The 17,380-nt window shown below is 39.7% G+C and overlaps 2 protein-coding genes across 2 annotated transcripts; one reads left to right on the plus strand and one right to left on the minus strand.

Annotated features, from left to right (window-relative positions):
* Window positions 1-442: 442 nt before the first annotated feature.
* adob (2-aminoethanethiol (cysteamine) dioxygenase b) lies at window positions 443-2,242 on the plus strand. Its single transcript, XM_052145308.1, has one exon. It carries the CDS (start codon window positions 809-811, stop codon window positions 1,574-1,576), a length of 768 nt encoding a protein of 255 aa, XP_052001268.1. The 5' UTR covers window positions 443-808; the 3' UTR covers window positions 1,577-2,242.
* A 305-nt stretch (window positions 2,243-2,547) lies between these two features.
* Window positions 2,548-6,595, minus strand: LOC127656822 (early growth response protein 2b-like). Its single transcript, XM_052145301.1, has 2 exons — window positions 6,288-6,595; window positions 2,548-4,711 (listed from the first exon to the last, which is right to left on the minus strand). Exons 1-2 carry the CDS (start codon window positions 6,460-6,462, stop codon window positions 3,693-3,695), a joined length of 1,194 nt encoding a protein of 397 aa, XP_052001261.1. The 5' UTR covers window positions 6,463-6,595; the 3' UTR covers window positions 2,548-3,692.
* Between the last annotated feature and the right edge of the window lie 10,785 nt (window positions 6,596-17,380).

Raw genomic sequence — 17,380 nt, forward strand, 5'->3', positions numbered from 1 at the left:
GCAGATAAATTTGAGCATGAAAATTATATGATATATCATATTTTCTAAAAAATAAGCCCAAAGGAAGAAAACAACATAGACCCTAAAACAGTCCCCTGAGGAACAACTAACAGGTGCAAAGGATGATGAAAAGTCACCAATCTTTATTACTTTACTACATGTGCTGTCTTTCACAAATATACTAGGGAAAATAATAATTACATTGTACATGAGGACAAAACTTTTTTATATAATTAGAAGGTGTGGCAAAAAGTTAAATGTGTACTCTTGAGTAGACCCCTGACTAATCTGCAACATGCCTTCAGTGGGGGTGAAAGACCTGAGTGTCATTGCCCCTTGAATATGAAGTGTGTATGGGAGTTGTAGTAACACAGTTTAAATGTATTATATTTAAATCCATCCATATATGATTTATAAGAATACTTTTTATTTGTGACGGAGGTCTGTAGTTAAAACCTAAAAACAGTACATAGTGAGTTTCTAAAGTAATTCGTTTGTACGGTGTCGTTGAATTGCCACAATATTTAAAAACTACGCTTCCCATAATCCTCTGTATGACGTATAGCGGTGTCGAAACTGCGTACGTGTGAATTGGATGCCTGAATATGGGGTAATCATGACCAGAAATTAAATGAACGTAACTTCTTTCTTATTTCTTAAAGGTTAGTTATACGTTTTAGATATGGCCTCGATGGCCCAGACGAGAAGTTGAGTTGTCTCTGAATTGGGAGTTGGACTTCATATCGCAGAGCGCGTGAAAGGGGCGCTTTGATTTCAACGTCAGGTGGCCGCGAGACACTTGTGCGTTATGATGCCACATGACAGCATGACTTCCACTGTGCAGAAAATCGCCAAACAGGCGCTTGCGACATTCCGAAACCCCTCTCTAGTCGGAGAACACAATAAAGTGTTTATGGACAACCAGAACAAGCTGAAAAGCCTTTTGGCTGAGGTCAGAGCGGTCGATTTGAAGATTGTACCCCGGGCCGCTGAGATCGCACCAATGCCGCCAGCGCGTCTCGTTCCACCCGTTACATACATGCACATCTACGAGACCGACGCCTTCAGTATGGGAGTGTTTTTGTTGAAAACCGGCGCTTCTATACCGCTGCATGACCATCCGGGAATGTACGGTATGCTTAAAGTGATTTACGGAAAGGTCCGAATCAGCTGTTTCGACAGGTTGGACAAACCCAGAGACGGTGCCAGCGGCGTGCAGTTCAACCCTCCATTAGTGCCCCTCCAGAAGAGCTCTCTAAGACCCTCGGTGTTGAGATCGGTTGGGGAATACACGGAGGAGAGCGGCCCGTGTGTGCTGTCACCTCAGAGGGACAACATTCACCAAATAGACGCTGTTGACGGACCCACCGCTTTTCTTGACATTTTGGCCCCACCGTATGAGCCGGATGAAGGGAGAGACTGCCATTATTATAAAGTCCTTAATGCCAGTTCAGAGGCCGCAGACAGGAGGCGTGAAGCCCAGGAACATGGTGACTTATGGCTAATGGAGATCCCACAGCCTAGTGAATTCTGGTGTGGTGGTGAATCTTACCCAGGGCCTAAAGTGTCCCTCTGAAACTCTTGAGAATGAACTGGGGATGTTTATATCACAACATTGGGTGATTAAAAAGCTTGTATGTTCCCTTCCTTGTGAGCCGTATACCCTATCATACTGGGTTGCATCAAGTGGACTGCTTTGAAATAAATATAGGCCTGCGTCATAAAACCCACTTTCACTTATGGTCAGCTGCTCTGATCATGTTAATGGATGGCTCTTGCCCAAGTCCGTATATTTACACCATATGCATGCAGAGTCATGAATTATTTTCAAAAGAGATTTAACTGTTGACTGGGTTTGTGATTTTCTAAATTAACAGCAGATGTGAGATTTGTTGTAAAGATTTGTAACAAAAATTGATCAAATTAGGAATCTATATCTTGTTTGTGTATCTAATAGTTTTTTTTTTTTTATAATGCACAGAGCCATCAGGTCCTGCAAATGTCACAGATACGGGTAACCGTTGGTCCAGCAGCACTGTAACACACACTGGGATACTTCCCAGAACACTCGAATTATTATTTAAAATAATAATAAAAAACGCACTTAATGAGACTGTCAAGTTTTAAAGCCACTTGAAATATGCAGAATGTGAATTTGATAGCTAACTGCATAAAAGGCACCAAGTAACTCAAATTCTGTCATTCCTTGAATAGAATTAACTAATAAAGTATGAAGAAAATAAATGGCTGATGTTGTTGTTTATTTTAAAATCGAATTATATAACTAATGCAGTTTAGTTATACTTGTAAACACTGAAAACTATTTGATTAAGCTGACAATATGGTGAAGAAGTGGTATTGTGTGAAAGCAATGGACAATAATTGAATTAACTGTGCATTCAATTGTTTGACTAATGGAGACCTCTAGTGGTGTATGTTGGTAATCGTGTACAGTGTTTGTATCCATCGGCTTTCACTGAAGTGTCGAAGTAAATGCACCAAGTAATTATTATCATTTTATTCAAACACATAAATGGTAATATTAGCAATAAAAAAGCAACAACAACTGATGGAGCTTTGTAAACCCTATGGACGCCCCAGTAAAGGAACCTCCAATTTTGCAACGCATGACAAGACGACAAATATTGACAAAAAGAGAAATCAAAATAACAATGTTCAACTTAACGGGCGTGTCTATATATGTCTGGCTATTACTACAACAAATCACATTCAACAGTTCATAAGCGGCCTTCAAATGTGTAGGACTATAGTTCCACGCTGATATTGGGCCACGTAAGGGGCTGTTCACACCGAATGTGTTTAAAAGTATTTTTCTATGTAAACATGAGCTAGCGTCATACGCAGGAGCGCCACGTTTAATTTTTTTGAGTGAAATTAAAGTTAAAATGAACTTCAACTGTTTAAAGGGATAGTTCACCCAAAAATATAATTCTCTCATCATTTACTCACCCTCATAACATCCCAGATGTGTATGACCTTCTTTGTTCTTCAGACCACAAATTAAGATTTTTAGAAGAATATTTCAGCTCTGTAGGTCCATACAAAGTGAATGGTGATCAGAACTTTGAAGGTCCAAAAAGCACATGACAGTCAGCATAGAAATAATCCACATGACTCCAGTGCTTCAATCCATGTCAAGCAATATAATAAGTGTAGTGAGAAACAGATCAACATGCAAGTCCTTTATAAATCTCCACTTTCACATTCTTCTACTTTTGTTGTTGGCAATTCACATTATTTGTGCATATCGCCACCTACTGGGCAGGGAGGAGAAATTAGAGGAAAAAAATATTTAAATATCGATCTGTTTCTCGCCCACACCTATCATATGGCTTTGGAATATATAGATTTAACCCCTGGAGTCGTGTGAATTACTTTTATGCTGACTTTATATGCTTTTTGGACCTTCAGAGTTTTGCCCACCACTCACTGTATGGACCAACAGATCTGACACATCCTTCTAAAAATCTTCTTTGGTATTCAGAAGAAAAAAGTCAAACACATCTGGATGAGGGTGAGTAAACGATGAGATCATTTTCATTTTTGGTTGAACTATCCCTTTAAAAACGTGTCTCGAGACACCCCCGTCGCGTTGCGTCTAGCTGTTTTTAGTGTAAAAACACATTTGAAGTGAACGGCCCCTAACAGCACATTTTAACTCTTGTCGGTGCTCACATTAATGTCCCATCGACGTTCGCGTTGTGAGGAGGCGCAGCCGCTTTTTTGTCTTTCTGTCTCTGGTGGATTTTCGTGTGCCTTCTTCGTTCGTCGCTCCTGGCAAACTTTCTGTCACAGAAGTCACAGGAGAAGGGCTTTTCGCCCGTGTGTGTACGTATGTGGGTCGTGAGGTGGTCGCTCCGGCTGAAGCTGCGCATGCAGATCCGGCACTGGAACGGCCGGTGCCCGGTGTGGATACGCACGTGTCGCGTGAGCTCATCCGAGCGAGAGAATCTCCGGTCGCATCCCTCGGCCGGACAGGGGTACGGTCGCTCATTTACCGGCGTCTTGCACGGTCGGTTCGGGTATTTTCGTGGCCGCAGTATCGGCCTGAGTGGGACATTTTGTGGATTGGCGTCTACAGGTGGCCTTGACCCGTCTATCGGACAAGCCAAAGTAAAATTTCTTATCGTGGTCAAAGGAGTCAGAGGTGGAGGGACTCTAATAGACTCCAAAGAGCACGAAAACGGTTTGATGTCCTGAAACATAGCCATTTCCCTTTGGCTGTTGCTGGTCTGATAGAAACCTCCGTAGTCGGGAATGATGGAGAACAGCGTCCCGTCTAGGGTAGACTTGTGTGTGGAGTAGGACGGAGTGCCGTATGTTATGCCACATGTGCTGGTGGACAGATATGCTGAGGGGTCGTGGTACCCATCGGCACTGCAGGTGTAAGAGGGAGGACTTGTGTACATATGCTCCATGTTAAGATGTGTTTGCCCTGTTTTGGAGCAGCCTGAATTGAGGTCTGTGGGACCGGGAGAGCCCGTGCAGAAGGATCCCGGCGAAGATGTCCTGCCTTGTACCCCTGCACTGACACTGAAGTTGATAATTCCCTCTTGATTCCAACTTCCTTGTGCCTCGATGGAAATTTTTCCTGTGTAGGCGAGATGCGCACTGTGCGGGGAGATCTTGCTCGACTCGGCCTGGTCAAGGCCCTGTTTCTCCACGTCGAAACTGTCGGTACTCAAGCCACCTGTGAGAATAAAAGTATTGCACTGGGTCATATGGAGTAAGTGCGTTTGTTTCCAACCAATCATGCATTTACAGCATGGAGTCAACTCAGTTAAGGAATATATTTCCTTTTCATAAGATTGTTCATGTTGAAGTACCTGTTAATCTGAGGGTATCTTAAAGGGATAGTTCACCCAAAAATGAAAATTCTCTCATCATTTACTTACCAATGGTAAATTACCATCATCCAAGATGTGTACGAGTTTCTTTCTTCTGCTGAACACAAATAAAGATTTTTAGAAAAATATTTCAGCTCTGTAGATCCATTCAATACAAGTAAATGGTGACCAGACCTTTGAAGCTCGAAAAAATACATAAAGACAGCATAAAAGTAATCCATAAAATTGTGGTTTAATTCATGGCTTCAGAAAGTATATGATAGGTGTGGGTGAGAAAAATATATATATTTAAGTATTTTTTTTTTTACAATAAATTCTCCTTTCTGCCAGTGGTGATGATATGCACAAAGAATGTGATTCACTAAAAACAAAAGATGAAGAATGTGAAAGTGAATGTGGAGATTTATAGTAAAAAAGAAAGAAAATATTGATCTGTTTTTCACCTATGACTTCTGAAGACATGGATTTAACCACTGGAGTCTTATGAATTACTTTTATGCTGCCTTTATGTAGTTTTTGAACCTTCAACGTTCTGGTCACCATTCACTTGCATTGGACCTACAGAGCTGAGATGTTCTTCTAAAAATCTTGTTTTGTGTTCAGCAGAAGAAACACATCTGGATGGCATGAGAGTGAATAAATGATGAAAGAATTTTAATTTTGGGGTGAACTATCCCTTTTAATTTTCTTAGTATCCTAGTTGGTATTGATTTAGTGCACAATTTCAAAATAGTGTAATACTGAATTTCCATCCTATGTGTTTCCTCTATTTAGTTGTATTTAATTATGTGAACTAATTGTTTGCACATTTAGTTGGCCGATTTTGTATTAAAAGCGAGTTCTGTTTTCATACAGAAATCTAATAATGGCCATATGAACATATTAAATTACATATTCAAATTCCATTTAGGAAAATATGTTGCATATGAAAACGGCCCTTTTTGTAGTATTTTGAAATAGATGTTTAATATATTATTATGAACAAGTATGTGCCTTTATATAAGTGAAAAACCATATGAGGGCATAAGTGTTTCGCATATATGGCCATAGGATATCAGATTTCTGTATTGCTTAATAGGCTACCCATAGTTTACTTATGTCTAAATTGCTTTTTAGATTTACCATCTGATCTTTATATAATTACAAATAATTATAGCAGTTGCTTACATCTACAGCCTAATTTACAGTAGCTATAGGTGTATAGCCTATTATTACAGTGAGCAACCGGAGGTTATAGTGCTCACACTAAAATAAATGATCACAAATTATTATTATTATGAAAAATATTTTAATTAACAAAACAAGTAGGCTATGTTATAAAGAATATGCATTGATGACGACCCACGCATGTGTTCTATGGGGTATGTATGCAAGTATGATACTTTCTGTTTTAAATGTTTAAGCATCCTATTTTCTTACCTCCCGACACCTCACTGAATTGATCAGAACAGATGCCCATTTCTCCATCAGAGAAACCTGTCGGCAGTGATGAGGGGATCATCTCATCCAGTGAATAGTCGTTTGGTGGGAGCGCGCGTATGAATTCGTTCAGCGACGCAGTGATTTTATCCTCGGGATTAGCTGTCGCTGTCATTTTAATCCTCGATATTTTCCGAAATTATCAAATTGAGATTTCTTAAATGGATCTCAGAGCTTTTATGGTCTAAATGTGTTTTATTGATGTGTTCACGCGCTTCAGTTCACCTCGGTTTAGAGCCATCAGCTCCCTTCACATACCTCCTAACCAATAAGTGAAACTTTATGTCGTAGTAGGCATATAAGAGGCGTCTGTCAATTCCCCGTGACGTAACTGACCATACAAGGATAGAACAGCGTGAAAAAACGGGTTGGACTATTTTTTTTTCTTTTTTGGCTTCTGGGCATATGACGACATGAGGGAGTCCATCTCGAGCTCTTTTTAACAGATCTTTGATTTTTGACATTGCTCGTCATTTTCAGAAGTTGGATTTACTTGTTGCTGATATTTATATAATACATATTTGTGGGTTGTGTACATTTGTTGAACTATTTGTTATTTAGCGTTGTATGTTATTATCAGGAATTCCGGTTAGGTCGAACCCCATAAATGGATATTATCCGGTTAAGTCCAACACGCCTATTTTTACTAATATGGGACGCATCCGGGAAACTCTACATGGAAAATGACAAACTACGCCAAGCGCACATCCCACGGAGGAATCACAATAAAACTAACCTCAGGAAAGTGTTATTTGAATATGTTGGAAAGGGTGTTAAGGAAAGTAATTTGTAAAGAAAATGTTCCCCCTGTGTAACAAACAAGCACCATTGTGATAAAACATCTTAAATAGGCTAGAGAAAATGTTTTGTTCTGCCTTTTTGTAGCCTGGTTGTGCAAATTATATAATGATTTTTATAGTGACAAACACTATAATCGATTAATCTGTGATCTATTAGTATTTGGAAGCATTTCATGTTTAACAGATTTTTAAGATGTTTAAACTAAAATATGTTTCACCTATCTATAGTCTTCATTTGGGCTCCAAAGGTCACTTATTGAATTTGAATAAACTCAAACTTTTATTCCATAATCATATATTAGAAGGTCCCATGAATGATTGACAAACGTAAATCCACCTTCACCATTATCATCTCTCATCACTTTTAGTTTTTCTGCCACCATGGTCTATTTTCATCCATGTTAGCGTGAGCAACAGAGCGTTTGCTGTATATGCGACTGAGGACTAATTCTTAGCCACCCACACCATGGAACAGCCCCTTCTCCATGGTGTCCTAGTGAAAGTGGAGCCTCTCTGAATAGATCTGCATCTGCTCTCTTACTTCTCTACAGACACCCCCATCCTGCCTCTCTTCTCTCTGTTCCCATTTACACTCGCCCACATGCACAGGCTGTACACACTGATGGAGCTTCTGTGTGCATCCCTGTATATTACACATTACAGTTCAAACAAATTAAGTCAAGATTTCGTTTTATTAATCAAACCAGATTTAATGTAAAAAGCTTAAATCATAAACTGTTTTTATAATCTGCTAGTTAAGTATGACAACACCTTGCTTGGCATTGCATGTTCTATATTGTACCTTCATATTTAGGAGCCCTAAAAGCTCGCTTCATATTTAGGACCCCAAAAAGCTAAATTCATATTTAGGACCCTTGAAAGTTCACTTCATATTCAGGACCACTAAAAGCTTGCTTCATATTTAGGACCCCTAAAAGCTCACTTCATATTTAGGACCCCTAAAAGCTCAATTCATATTTAGGACCCTTAAAAGTTCGCTTCATATTCAGGACCACTAAAAGCTCGCTTCATATTTAGGACCCTTAAAAGCTCGCTCATATTTAGGACCCCTAAATTCTCGCTTCATATTTAGGACCCCTAAAAGCTCGCTTCATATTTAGGACCCCTAAATTCTCGCTTCATATTTAGGACCCCTAAAAGCTCGCTTCATATTTAGGACCCCTAAAAGTTCAATTCATATTTTGGACCCAAAAACATTCCATTTGGAACACTTTTTTCTTTAAAATACCTTTTAAGGCCAGTTCACACTGACACAACAAACTCCAACATTCTAAAGTTGGCAGTTGGATGTACTGTAGTTGGATTTAGAATATTGAGAAGCATAACTGCCATTGTCAAACTTTCCCAACAAACACCAATTGGGTGAATTTGCCTTTGGGGATTCCAAATGTTGGAACATAATATTTTATGGATTGAGTTTTTGTTTTATTGCCTGTGGCTAATTAAATTATATAATATTATAATTAATATACTAAATATGTAATATTTTGTTATATATATTGTATACTAAATATGTAATAAATGTATAATATAAGTTTATGATTGATATTTATTACTAGGGCTGGGTATTGATACAGATTCACTAACTCTCGGTTCAATTTGATTCCAATTTTGATTCAATATCAATTCATATGTGTATATTTCAGTTATAATGTCCCTTTTGTTTACACATGAAATACATTTTCTCCCAGCAAATGCTGTTAATTATACAGGGGACCTTCTAACATTACGAAAATATACATTTTACTAATTATATTTTAATATTTATTTTATAATTTTGGTCAAATTTTTGATTAATTTAGATCAATAAATCAGATATTATATTTCATATATTATTGTTTGGTACATTTCTATTGTTTAATAGTACTATTTACAAGTATTTACATTGATTTGTTGAACACGTGCTAAAACCAGTACTGTCTCTTTAACAAAACGTGTAAATGTGCGCATGTTAATGAGAGAGACTCAAATGGCTTTAGCTATTTGTGCAATGCTTAATTAGAATTAAATGGGTTTTTGTTTTGTTTTTGATCAACAAATGACTGTCAAGAACAGAAAAGTTGTTAAAAGAAACATTATTTAATGACAAAAGGGGTCGCATGGATCTCGTCTTTGGACACACATTATATGGAACGTCTTGGTTATTGTTGTAACCTTCGTTCCCTGATGGAGGGAACGAGAAGTTGTGTTGATGTAGTGACACTAGAGGTCTAACTTCTGATATTTGAGAAAAGCCCAATGAGTATTGGCGAGTGGAATTTGCATGCCACTCCCCTGGGCGTACGGGTATAAAAGGAGATGACTTGCATCCACTCATTCAGGTTTGTGCTGAGGAGCCGAGACAGTGTCCTGGCTATTACAGTGGGTAGTTCAGTGTTGTGGCAGGAAGGATACAACGTCTCGTTCCCTCAATCAGGGAATGGAGGTTACAACAGTAACCAAGATGTTCCATATCTGGCACTCACTCAACGTTTTGTCGATGTAGTGACACTAGGGGTCCCTATAAAAAATGCCATAACCAGCTGAACTGTGTTACGTGGATTGGAAGTGCAAATGCAGGCAGGGTACCGCGTGCCTAGTAACAAGTGCACACAGCCCCATCGTAACCTTCCCAACGCCCCACATAAGTCGCATAGTCCCTCGTACCCCAAGAGGGGAGGGGGGGAGGGGTTTTTAAGATGTACTTAAAATGGAAATTGGTTGCATAAGCTGTTTTGACATTTTCTCTTTTTTCCTCTTTGAAAATGAAAATTCACTTAGCTGGGACCAAGATATATTTGCACCGGGGAAGGTTTCTTTTCCCCCATGGGGAAGGTTTCTTTTCCCCCATGGAGAAAGGACACCGCGGAGACCACATTCTGCCCGAAGGGACATTAACATGTGGAGAGCACATCACATGGACTTACCCACCGGGAAGTACCACACATGGAAAGGAGTCCCTGCGGTAGGTCCTACCTGGAAGGGAGGAGCTCTACATGCGCATCCAAGGGCTGAACGTACGGCGACAGATTGGCGTAATAGCCACGCGATGTGTACCACAGCACCATTCCCATCTCGGGACTTGAGCCTGAATCCAGTGCTTAAGCGGTCTCATATGCATCAACCCGAGCGCCGTAACAGGACGCCATATGCCCCAGGAGTTCTTCCCCTGAATGACTTCAGGCAATTCAGCTTCGACTGAGCACGCTCGTCCATGAGTCCAACTCCATCCCGAGAAAAGAGATGCCTTGTACCGGAGAGAGCTTGTTCTTTTCCCAATTGACCCAAAGCCCCAATCGGCTGAGGTGTCTGAGCACCAGGTCCCTGTGTGTGCACAATAAATCTCGAGAGTGAGCTAGAATCAGCCAGTCATCGAGATAATCGAGGATGTGGACGCCCACTTCCCTTAGCAGGGCAAGTCTCTGCAACTTTAGTAAGATGCCAGATGACAGGGACAGACCGAAGGTGAGGTACCTTGTACTGGTATGCCTGACCCTCGAAGGCAAACCGAAGGAAAAGTCTGTGTTGAGGCAAAATTGAGACATGAAAGTACGTGTCCTTCAGGTCTACTGCCGCGAACCAATCTTGATACCATATGCATGACAGAATACGCTTCTGTGTCAGCATTTTGAACAGGAGCTTGTGCAGGGCCTGATTCAAAGCTTGCAGGTCTAAGATTGGCCGCAACCCACCAAATTTTTTAAGTACGATGAAGTAGATCTACAGGTACAGCATCTCGGCTGCCTGTAGGTGTAATCATGTCGGGGCAGGATGTGCTGGATTGCCTCCGTCTGCTTCTCGACTTCCGAGATCTTATGGGCAAAGTCCTCGACAGTGTCGCCAAACAGGCCACTTTGAGAGATGGGGGCTTCAAGAAAGGGAACCTTTTCGGCAGCCCTCATCTCTGTAAGGTTGAGCATAGGACGATTCTGCCAGGTGGCCACAGGTGCACTACAATCGCCTGATCCTCCCGAGGAACCTCAGTGTACCCCATGGCCACCTCGCCATCGAAGGTAGTGAGAGCGGAGGAACTCACGAAACGGGACCAGGCAGTAAAAGGTGCCCACCACGACTTTGCAAGCTCCTCATGCACCTCCGGAAAGAAAGGAACTGGGGCAAAGCATGGCTGTGTGTGGTGCTCTGAGACCAATCATCCAGCCGCGAAAGCTCAGGGCAGGGTGGAGGATTCCACTCCAGCCCGACGCTCGCGGCTGCCTGGGCAAGCATGGCCGTCAGCTCTGGTGATGTTGGGAGCCCGACCGAGTCCTCAGCGTCAAACTGCAAAAGCCCATTCTCCGATGCTCTGATCGATACCTCATCCTCATCTTGAGCCCTGAATTAGACATTAAGCCCAACCTGGGGTGAGCCGCCTGACTCATCCATGAATTCAGGAAACGAGCGTGCTGGGGAATTGGAGGTCTGTGGGGATTCACCCGGCAGAAATGCTACCATTGAAGCCCCCAAATCACCCAGAGCGCTAGCTGCCGTGGCCTTGTGCATGTACGCAGAAGGACCAGGGCGGGGAGTGGCTGGAGTGGCTTTCCCTCTATGAAAGAAAGAAAGCCGTGATCACAACGTCGCCATGGTCATGTTCTCGCAGTGAGAACATGAACCATCCGCAAACGCTTTTTCAGCATGATTACGACCAAAACACGTGAGACAGCAATTGTGGCCGTCAGAGGAAGAGAGTTACCGACTGCTCCCAGGAACTGCACATAGACGGAAAGGCATCTTTTAAAAAGACGCTCTCCATCACTGCTTGCTTATTTAGAGAACAAATACTCTTTTAGTGTGGCTGCTGAAGCACCCTGGGGCGTTCTCTGCACTTATCTGTGCGAGGAGGGAGAACCCGCTGTAAATGTGCCATATATCCAACAGCCTGAAACACTCTTAGAGGTGAATGGAACGGCAATGGATTTAGTCTACACTGATCGGCTCTGAAGAACAAATCTGAATGAGTAGATGCAAGACCTCTCCTTTTATACCCACATGTCCAGGTGAGTGGCATACAAATTCCACTCGCCAATTTTTATTGGCATTTTCTCAAATATCAGAGGTGATTGGGGCTCCAAAGTTTGACCCCTAGGGTCACTACTTCGACACAATGTCGAGTGAGTGACAGATAGGGAACAACGTTTACTCTCAACAGGCAGTGAAAGGATCTCTGGCTGCACCACTGTACTACACTAATTACTGCTGAGTGAAATCTAAATATTTACCAGCCAGTTGCTAAATAAATAAATTTTTAGTTGCGTAGAGCCGCAATTTGGTTGCGAATGTGAGTGACTTTCTCTCATAAAATAGTGGATGTGCACATTGAGTAAAAGATCGATCTTGGGATTTAAGAATCGATATCGAGATTGTTCAAATGAAGATCGCGATACATTGGAATATCCGTATTTTTACTCACCCCTATTTAGTAAAATTATACATAATTATTTAATATTTTATGTATAGCCTAAATATTATTTAAGTAAATTATTAAAGTATTATTAAATTACGGCGAGACACTTAGAATGGAAGTGAGTGAGGCCAATTTTTAGAGGCTTTTAAATGCAGAAATGCATTATAATTTTATAAAAGCACTTACATAAATTTTTTGTTAATACTTGTGTATGATTTAAGCTACACAAGAATATTCATTATAATGTTTTTAGCCAAAAGTACTCTTTTGTGCCAAACAGGTTCTTTGTTTTTTTTTTTATATATATATAGAGCAGAGAGTCATGGAGGGAAGGCAGGTTTTTATCCATGTAATTATAATATACTGGTAAAAGTGATTATAGTGAGGACAGGTGTCTGTAATGATGTCTCTCTAATGAGAATTAGGGTCTTTAATATACACCACATTAATTCCCTTCCTGTCATCTGAGTTGTGGTGGCTCTGATAATGTGTCTGATCTAAAAGTGTCATCACCACATCAGCTTCAATCTGAGTGATATTTAACAGCGGCCTGTCTTCCCAGCTGTCATTCATATAATCAGATGTTTGCTGTCTGTGAGAGCCTGGTAAAAATCTGTTGCCTTCTAAGTTCAAAATATATATAAAATTTGGCAGCACTGAAGTGAGTATCAGCGTATTTGAACATAGCATGTTTCTCACTAAAGCCAAACATCTTTTCATTTTCAAAATTGTTGGGGGGCAGTGCAAATGTTCGCTTCCTTTGTCTTACGCCTACAGACACAAAAATGTCTTGCCATTGTGTCAGTGTTGCCAGTCACCATGAAAAGTTAATTGCAGCTGTAGAAGACGGAATATTACATATCTTTAAAGACAACCCATTATAGCATAGATAGTACTAAAAGTATAATAAACATTTGAATAATACAACTGAAAATATTTGAATGAATGCTAAAGGTGTGGAGAGACTAATATTACATAATTACACTACAACATTTATTATCATTTCAGCCATTAATGAAGAAAAAGCAACCCATATATACTAAAAATATAAAGTGTATTCTTAGCAGATGGTAAATTATATTGGTGGGTTGCTTGGTGGTACCCCCCCATCCCAACAGCCCCTCCCTTTGTGCCCCTCTTATGCCCTCTGTGCCTTGCACGCCCACGCAGCGCCATGTTGGGATGGGTTCACAGCCCATTTTGTTTGCATTCGCTTTGGTGTTGCGTGGGGGTTTAGTGACCCCTGCACACGACGATTAATCAAACGTCACTCTGTGATTTCTCCAAAACTCATTATTTCTATTTTATAACACAATAAGCCTATGTTAAATCCATTTTCGACATACCATCCCTTTCAGCCTTTATACAGTTAAAATAAATATATCCATAGAAATTCGTTGGAAGTTTTGGCAAACTTTTAACACGCATTGTCAGTTCTGTTATGCACAAAGAATTTGCATTTATTCAAAGTCTTTCGTTTATTTATTCTATTAATTTAACTGCAGAGGTGTGTAATTTATCACAAAAGAGGTGATCGTGTTTATTAAAGTTAACTTTATATGTTAATCTTTGTTGGTTCTGCACATTTTCGAAGGAAAAAAAAACACCAAATCAATCTAAATGTCACTTTTTATTGGCATGGATCCATTTTAGTTGCATTTACTCCTTATTTTGAGAATCTAAATAACAAAAACCCTCAAATCAATTGATCAATTTCTTTATTCAATAAAAAAGCTCATTCACTCCCCTAATTCCTACTTTAAAACAAAAACGCACAATTGAATTGTGAGTGTAAAACTTACCAATATTGACGTATGCTTTCTGCCGAAGCTGTGTTTGGTTTTCATTGCCAGATATATCAGTGCAGAGGTCTTCTCTTGTCCGGGTCCTTCACGACTTTCTTCTGCTGTTTGCCCAAACACTGAGGAACACTAATCAGATATAGCCCTCTACATCTCTAAGAGGAGGTTCATGTATGCTTTTCTATTCATACAGAAGCCAACCCAAAAACTGGGCAATGCACTTGTTCCCACCTTCATACACCCTCACAATTGAAACTGCTATGGTAATGAGGAAGAACTGGGGAGGCCAGCAGATTGGATCGGAGAGCATCTCCTGGAGTGGGGAGGGGAGTCCGTAGGTGTGAGGGTTCGGGGTATGTGTGCTACCCTTAAGGCGTGGCTTTCAGAACAGCTGCCCTTTCATGATGGGGTTCGAGAGTAAAAGAAGCAACCCAGATAACCGTCACATTGTCCTTTCAGTTTCGTATAATCAAACAAGACTTCTGTAAATCTCTTTTACATCCTTTGGATCCACAGGACTGCCAAACTGTGGTTGTCTTGTTTCCTGTTTGTTAATATTTTCAGTAGCATACCTGAAATTAAAGACTTATAAGTCTACAAAAAAAAACTAGTGGGACAAGTGTTTGGTATAATTTTAAAGAAAACTTTTCACATTTTTAATTATATAGATTATGATCAATTATGAGACTCTCAGCCTAAGAAACTGCTGAAAAATAATAAAAAGATTGAGCCAAAAAAGAACATTTTTCTTATTTTTCTGATTTTACATTATATATTTCTGGGTGTAAATTAGGTGGTTCTGAATAACTGCTTTTGTTTTATTCCCAATCATATCACCTGTAACTGGTACATTTTTTTGTTGGAATGGTAAAGCAATCAAAAGTTATAAATAATTTATCATAGTGTCCAAAAACCTCTCCAAATTGTCCAAAAGCCTCTCTAAACAAACAAAACAATAATTTTACATAAGAACTTATTACACATGATAAAATCAACAATGACTTAAAGCACTGTGTGCTCTCTCTCCAAACCATGCAGGCACGAGTAACAAGATCTCATTCAGTTCCATTCTGTGTCATTTGAGTCATCATTAAATCTGTGCCATGTACTTGGCAACATCTCCTGGTGGCCATAGGTAATTAGAGTGACCATTCCTCTCTGCCCATATTTGGATGACTTCCACTTCTGATTGCAGCGATCTGAATCCTAATATGATTGGTTTAGTGTTCAATGACGCTGGACACCATACTACATAATTTCCAATGAAGTCATCTGATCCAAGAAATCTAACATGTTTTTAGCCAGATAGCACATTATGTGCTGTGTGCACATTGTGCTTTGTGTGGATTATCTAAAGATCTATGCATTAGATTATGTTGTGTGTGGGCTCGTTTTAACAGGAATTCCCTCCTAATGGTTTGTTGTTTATTTTTTCTGAAGTTATAAGCAAAAACATGGTTTATAAGCAACACCTGTTTACAGGTATCATGCCTGTCAAGGACATGTACTTAGTTATTACTCACTTGTCTGTGAGTGAAACAAATAGGCTGGTTTTATTCTACTCTTTGAGATCTTTCGAACAACATATGACACATGGCTATTTGATCAGTTTGATGTTTTTACCAATGACAATAATATGTGACGTTCAAAATTATCACTAAACTATCAAAGTGGGGCGCTTCTGAATTGTCTGCAAATTTCCAAGCACTTGTTCAGTTTTGGCCATAATGTCTACATGCATTGTAAAGCACAGCTTCTAAACTTTAAACAGTACCTATTTTGTGTTGGTCAAGACGGCAGTTAGTAATATTTTGATCATTCTTTTTTTTTTGACAGACTAGTTGGCAGGGCCATCTGAGCTTAAAGGGTTACATGCTAAACTCCATCTAAAAGTATTTTTTGTTGCATAAAAAGTATTTTATAATTATTATGTATGCAGCTTTTAAGGCCTCATTAATTGAGAGACAACATGGAATATTTGTGTTTAAAAATGGCAAAAAATACTTCAGAGTATCTACAATATACAGCATCCCTTATGTTGACATTCATTTATAAGTGATGATATTAATTTAGAGAAAATGGTCAAACCATTAGATTGAAAGTGTTGATTATTTAACCATAACATTCCCAGGACATCTTTATACAAAAAGCCTGACTGTGAGGCTGGTCATTACGATTTTGGCTGATTTTCAGAACCACTTTCTGGCAAAATATAAATACAAAAAAAACACCTGCTTGCCTTGAGTCTGAGATGATACGGCAACAAAATTACCATTTAATCTACTGCCAGAGAACAAGGGACAGTCTGTAATTAATGAATTAGGAAACACAAGGGGTGTGTGTGTGTGTGTGTGTGTGAGTTATTTGTCTCCTTTAAAACTAGAATCATGTGTGTACGTATACTTTATATGCTTGTTTATTCTGTAATATGCTGAACATGTCTAAAATAGAAAGGACAGAGGAGTAAACAGATGTCCTACAGTATAGCATGTCAAACCGCAGGACATGTCATCTTCTCAAATGCATTTCATGTCAACTACATGTCTAATAAATTAATACTTATTATTATTCCTTCTACTATTAGTATTATGCTTTAAATGTATACAACAATAACCCAAGCCAAGCTTTGGGGGATAAGAAAAGCTCCAGATCTTTTTTCTCAGCGATCAGTGAACCCCCATCATGCAAAATTCCCTGTGCGTAGGAGGAAAGTCCAGGAAGATGGATGACCAAGCCCAAATAGTTTTATGGTATTGCCCATGTCATCACAGAGAAACAAAGACAGAAAGCGGCAGCATGGAGAGGATGAAGACTGTGGATCATTAGATGCAAAATCAACAAGGACCAGCAAAAAACCACCATCGTTCCTATTTTCCATGACTTTCCCTTTTATGCATACTGCTCATCTGTATGAAGGTGTATGTGATATAATGGCTAAATTGAATTAATTTAGTGCTCATGATGTTGTGTCTTATTTCAGTTATTCAGCCTTGCCCTGTGCAACCAGCAGATGCAAATCATGGTCCC

This window comes from Xyrauchen texanus, chromosome 16 (assembly GCF_025860055.1).
Source record: "Xyrauchen texanus isolate HMW12.3.18 chromosome 16, RBS_HiC_50CHRs, whole genome shotgun sequence".
NCBI classification, from domain to species: domain Eukaryota; kingdom Metazoa; phylum Chordata; class Actinopteri; order Cypriniformes; family Catostomidae; genus Xyrauchen; species Xyrauchen texanus.

Excerpts from the sequence above, each read along its gene's own strand:
- adob (XM_052145308.1), top strand. The coding sequence starts at position 809 with ATGATGCCACATGACAGCATGACTTCCACTGTGCAGAAAATCGCCAAA.
- LOC127656822 (XM_052145301.1), bottom strand. The coding sequence starts at position 6,462 with ATGACAGCGACAGCTAATCCCGAGGATAAAATCACTGCGTCGCTGAAC. Across the intron at positions 4,712-6,287 it reads ATTCAGTGAGGTGTCGGGAG|GTGGCTTGAGTACCGACAGT; the intron begins GTAAGAAAATAG and ends TTATTCTCACAG.